At 42.1% G+C, this 6198-nt stretch overlaps 1 protein-coding gene across 1 annotated transcript in view; it reads left to right on the top strand.

Moving 5' to 3' along the window:
• The first annotated feature begins 3088 nt into the window (after window positions 1-3088).
• The window catches only part of LOC311066771 (radial spoke head protein 4 homolog A-like), a 52443-nt gene continuing 49333 nt past the window's right edge, over window positions 3089-6198 (top strand). The window contains exons 1-3 of the mRNA XM_084088122.1: window positions 3089-4765; window positions 5172-5255; window positions 5366-5463. Coding sequence (XP_083944248.1) covers window positions 3121-4683 — 1563 coding nt within the window. The 5' untranslated portion in view covers window positions 3089-3120 and the 3' untranslated portion in view covers window positions 4684-4765; window positions 5172-5255; window positions 5366-5463. The remainder of the gene's footprint in view (window positions 4766-5171; window positions 5256-5365; window positions 5464-6198) is intronic.

Genomic DNA, 6198 nt, shown 5'->3' with positions numbered 1-6198 from the left:
GAACAATTCATTCTTTTATTTACACATTTAAAGTTGCATAAAAATAATGTACAGAATTTCTTTCCTTTTAAAAAATAAAAGTGAAAAAAAGTTAAACAAGAATATGTAGAAAAAATATATATTTTTCAATCATTCTCTCAAGAAGAGAAAACAGCCTGTCCATCCTCTCCCTTCTTTCCTGTGCTCTCCTCCCCTCTGCCTCCCTCTCTAGTTGCATGTCTTCTCTGATCAAGTCCAAAAACTCATCCTTTTTATTAAGGCAATGACGACAGGGGGGTTGGTGCAATGCCTCTGTCCCAACACCTCATCCATGAGGATAAACCAGGGCCAAGTATCAGTAGTGGGTTTCCCACTCACACCCTCACCTGTCCCAGGACATTTGCAATCCTAAGGGCAGAGCAAATGAACCATGGCTTGTTAACAACAACAGCACTACATTTCAGCTAAGACGTGTGTATTTATTTTCTTATATATTTTACTTTATATATATATATATATATATATATATATATATATATATATATATATACACAGTATATATATATTTTTTAAGCTGTAGGCTACCAATTTTTTTTTTGTTGCCTGTATGGCAGTTACCTTCCCCAGACCCATTTTCTCCTGAATTGCTCTAAAAAAGCATAAAGGGCACAGGGGGTGCAATCTTAAGTACATTGTTAACACTGCAAAATATGACCCATCAAGACATGCATAAAACATACTTAAGAAATCATATTTCTGGATACTCAAATTTGGTTAAAACCACATAGCTTGCATGACAGCACTACAAAAACACAAAAGTGAAACCCCATTGCCTTATCTAATGCTTTTCTTATTGTTGTGGGCTTTATAGGCTGAGTGATATTTCTTATAATACACAAGTGAGATAGACTAGTGCAATATTACAATATTAGCACACGGTTTGCCTCAAACTACCTGACAAATGAAGCCACGCAATGGTGACGAAGGAGTTAAGATGAAGTTTATAAAAAACTTTAACTGTGGTTTCGCTAGCTATTTGAGTAAATGAAAACATAATACTTAAAGGGACACTCCACCCATTAGCATTAAGCTTTGCATTGTTAGAAACCCAGTCATACTGTTGAATGGTCGTGCAACACTCTCTCATTTTCACCTGAGACGGGAGAAATCCGTTATTTACCTCTTACACTTCCTCCTACAATGACGGGGGATTTCTGTTGAGACTACAGACACTCGTTCCTCATCTTTCCCAGGGGGCGGGACCTGCTCACGCTACAGACCTATTACAGATCAGTGGGTGGGACTTTACTCTCTGAAACTAATGGTGCGTTCAAGTCCTCCTGGGAAGTTCGTACGTACGAGGTGGGAAGTCGTGCTTATAACGGCATGTGCGTTCAAGTCACTTTCGTCGGAGCAAGATGGCGGAGTACTTTCTCTTAATTAATTACACAAAAATACAGTAAGGTTTTTAAACTCTTGTTCTAGAAAATGAAGAACAAAGAAATGTGCATCAAGTGTACTTTGTATTTTTATGTTTTTAATTAATTTATGAAGCCACTGCCAGCTCATCGTTACATGTTGCATTGTTATATTATAATACAATCATATTCTGTGTTGGCGATTAGCTAACTGCGCTGTAAATAGAAAAGCCTGACAATATCACAGCTAAATACCTTTACGTATTGTGTATTCCGCCATGTTAATCACTGACACGCCCCCAACTCGTAAAGATCGGAGCTTAGAGAAAATCCCGAGCTCCCCACTGGTATTTACGACATTGTGGTGGCGTTCAACTCGTAAATACGATCTATACGAGATGACTTGAACGCACCATGAAAGCAATATCCTCCATCTTGTTTGAAGCTAAGCTAACAGGCGCTGTGGAGACAGATGTAAAGTTATGACAATAGCGGAGGAGAGTGCTCAATATGATATAGAAGAAGAGGATTTCAGAAGTCTGATGCTTGAATCAGGTGTTTGTGGCTACCTTTACAAGCCGCATTATAGCGAAGAGCAGCCGAGGCAGAAGACCTGCCTGCCGCGGACGAGGAGCCCGGACTGGCTCGAGTTAGGGCGGACTGGTGGCGCCGGTGATCTCACTATGCAACTACGAACCGCTACGAACACAGAAATAGAGTCCGTCTGTGGCAAAGAATTTCAACGATGACAATTTCTCCTGGACGAAATCTCTGAATCAGACGAGGACACGGACGTTTGTGTTGTGAACTATCCTAGTTTCGCACCGCATATGTTCTGACTGAACATCCAGGTACCATGCAATAATTCACCTTTTCGAAAGAAATACAAACGAGGAGTAATGCACTAATGAGTTCGCCAACTAACTAGACATTTTGTGTGAAATCAATTTCAAGCTCTGGTGGTAGCTAGCTGATTTCTCTTATAGGCAGATATGCGCTTTCTGGATTTCTGCGTAGCTGTGCAATGTGGTGCATTGTGGGAGTTGTTGTCTTTCATACAAATGCGTCCTGAAGTTATTTTTTGTCTTTCCTCGGTCACGAAGGCACCAAATTCAAAATTTATTTTACATTTCGACTACATATATGACCCACTTTAAATAAAAAACAATGTTCAAATGGGTGGAATGCCCCTTTAACGTTACATTTAAATCTGAATTTGCTGTCCATCACCGAACTCTAATCTCGGCCGCCTTTAAAAAATTAAATAAATTATTGACGATGCAGTCGTCACCGGCGCACAATGACTTATGGGGTAGAATAAGCCACTAAGGATCCGTTTTGTATCCTTCCTTTCACGGGGAAAGAACATGGGAAAGAAGGGTGCATTTGGTGTCGCTTTTAGCCTTCGTCGCGCCGCGATGACGCAACCGGCCTTCGAATACGGGCCTTCGTTGGATGACGCAATCGGCGATGACGCATTTGGCGGTGACGTAATCGGCCTTCAAAAGATGCCGTCTTGTTTGCTTGTCATTCGCTGCAGTTTGTGTGAGAGGAGAATTGCCTAAAGTGAATATCTGTGAAATACGGATTGGAATATATATATATATATATATACCCCGTTTGTTTTTAATTAGTCGGCAACAGTTTTTACTAAAGTTTTACAGTCGGCGCCAGTGTTTACTAAAGTTTTACAGTTAAAGTTATAAAGTTAAGTTTTACTAAAATGGAGATGACCGACAAAGCGTTGAACAACGAGCGACTAGAGGCGGCAGCTCGTTTTAAGGCTTTCGTGATGAAGAACAGCACTAAAACAAACCTCAATCTCTATGACAACCTTGTACGACTGTTAACCAAAGTTATGGATGAGCGTCCAGAGAATGCAGTCGATGTGATCGAGGACATAAGTCGCGAGCTGAAAGGAAGTATCCTTCAGGTGAAACAGGACACCTTGCGTGACAATCCATCCTCATCCTCAGCTCAGTTGCTGGCTGAGCAGCAGAAGACACTCTTCAAACGTGCGGCAGGCAGGGACGGTGATCCCGAGGAAGAGCTGGTGGATTCTCCTCTACCGAATGTTGCAGAACTGGCGTTCTTCTTTGAGCAAGCTGGTGTGGGTCTGGGGAAAGAGGAGATGCAGAGAATCTTTCTGGCTTTGAAACAACTGGTGGACACACAGTGTCTCCAGCGCTGTCGATTCTGGGGCAAGATCCTCGGCACACAGAGCAACTACCTGGTGGCTGAGGGGGAATTCAGAGAAGGTGAAGGGGAGGAGGAGCAGGAGAGCACAGAACCATCAAATGAGGAGAAAGAGTCACAGAAGGACAAGGATGAAGCAGAGCTTGTAGAAGCTGCTGATCCACTCCCTAAATCAACTTACATGCCACCTCCGCCAGTGCCAAAGGAAGAAAATCACACTGGCGTCAATAAATTCACTTATTTTGTGTGTCAAGAGCCCGGCATGCCGTGGGTCAGACTGCCGGTGGTCACCCCCGCTCAGATCACAGCAGCGCGGCAGATCCGCAGGCTCTTCTCAGGCAGGCTTGATGCTCCTGTTGTAAGTTTCCCTCTCTTTCCTGGCAATGAGGCCAACTACCTGCGTGCCCAGATCGCACGGATCTCAGCCGCCACGCACGTCAGCCCTGTGGGATTCTACCAGTTTGGGGAGGATGAAGGAGATGATGAAGGAGATGATGAAGGACTGCGAGACACCTTTGAGGAGAATCCTAACTTTGAGGGAAATCATATACACGAGATGGCTGAGTCTCTGAACCTATGGGCCCATCATGTACAGCACATACTTACACAGGGCCGATGTGTGTGGGTAAACATAACTCCGAAGTCAGTGGATGACGTTGACGAAGATGCCGAGGAGGAGGAAGAACCTGATGAGCTGGAGTCTGAGATTGGGCCTCCTCTTCTGACGCCTCTGTCTGAGGATGCAAAGATTCATGACACCCCATCTTGGAGCTCCATGATCTCCTCTAACCTCATTCCTCAGTTTTCCATCGCTGTGCTGCGCTCCAACCTCTGGCCTGGAGCTTATGCTTATGCTTCTGAAAGTGGCAAGAAGTTTGGAAACATATACATTGGTTGGGGGTTGAACTATATCGGAGAGGCCTACACCCCAATAATGCTTCCACCGTCACACAGCGAACACCGCAGCGGACCCGAAATCACTGAGGCCCAGGACCCCAGTGTGGAGGAAGAGCAGGCTTTGCAAGCAGCCCTGCAGGAGACGGAGGCCCTGGAAGAGACAGAGGATCTGGAGGATGATGAGGATGATTAAAATGGAGGTGTGACTCTGCAATGGACACAAATATTCAGTAATATTCGGCGAATCTTCAGTAATGGCGGCGGTATTTGGCTCGGTAAGTTCGTATACTAATCAGATTAATAAATAATTGTTGCTCTGTAAGTTGGATTTTAACTTTTATGTTAGAGACAGTGTATCTGTGACTACTTAAGTTGAATTGGTTAATTTAATCATTTGTAGAAATGCAGCTTGTGCACCGTGTGGTCCTGGTTTGTGAGGGGCTATCATTAACTTCAAATACTACGTTACCATTACCATTAAATATAAGCGTTTGTTTACATGTTAACTTAATCTATTGATTAGAATAAAGCTCATGCTGATTTATTGGAATTATTGACAAGCTCAGCCTTGATGATACACACAACACTAACAAAACATATCCCAAATGTGCCATGTTTTAATACAAAACACCATTTTAATTAACATTACTTCACCATATTCTAAACTTCTGTTTTTTGTAGTTTCACAGATTGCTGGGGACGGACAAACATACGTGCCAGGAAGGAAACCCAGATTTCCAGTTGCAAAACCAACCCAGGCCACTGGTATGTTTTCACATAAGGAACATAATGTTCAAATGTATTATATCCTGTCTTGATCAAAGCAGGCAAAAGGCATACTGTTTTTATTTATTTTTTATACAAATTCTCAAAAGCAGGACAAGCGGTCAGTCTGTGAGACGGTCAGAGCGCGCTGGTGGGCTTTCTTAAATATCCAGTTCTGCTGTTGTTTCAGTGTACCATTTAAGTCAAGGTAAGGCTATTTTCGATTCTGTAATAATTTTGAATTTTTATCTTCAAGTCAAGGCAAGTCATCTTCATATATATATATATATATATATATATATATATATATATATATATATATATATAGCGCTTTTAACAATGTAGATTGTTTCAAAGCAGCTTTACAGAGATAAACGTATAATTTAAAGGAATACTCCACCGTTTTTTCATATTAAACTGTTATTCCCTTAACTAAGACGAGTTGATACATACCTCTCTCGTCTCAGTGCGTGCACTCAATCGCTCTGGCGCGCGGCGACACTTTGATAGCACTTAGCTTAGCCTAGTTCATTCAGTAGGTATCAAATTGGTACCTAATGAATGAACTAGGCTAAGCTAAGTGCTATCAAAGTGTCGCCGCGCGCCAGAGCGATTGAGTGCACACACTGAGATGTTATTGTTATTATGGGAATAACATAGTTTAATGTGAAAAAACGGTGGAGTGTTCCTTTAAGGTAACAGAGATTGTTTTGGCTTTATAGCGGTTCTTTAAAAAGTTATTTTCCAGCTAAAGTTAGTTTTGATTTGATTCGCTTCCGTCGCAATGATCATTTGTTATTAAATTAGGGGCCACTAAGACGACACCATTCTCTCTACACAGACTCTAAACGCGAACCTGGGAGAAACCCTGATGGCGTTCACATGCGCATTAAGAATTGGTTCTGTAGTTATGTGCGTTTGAATATACACTGCTCAAAAAAAT

The sequence above is a fragment of the Abramis brama genome (genome assembly GCF_963993115.1).
Source record: "Abramis brama genome assembly, chromosome: 17".
Lineage (NCBI taxonomy): Eukaryota > Metazoa > Chordata > Actinopteri > Cypriniformes > Leuciscidae > Abramis > Abramis brama.
The sequence above is the reverse complement of the archived record's forward strand: the minus strand, read 5'-3'. Positions and strand labels throughout refer to the sequence as shown.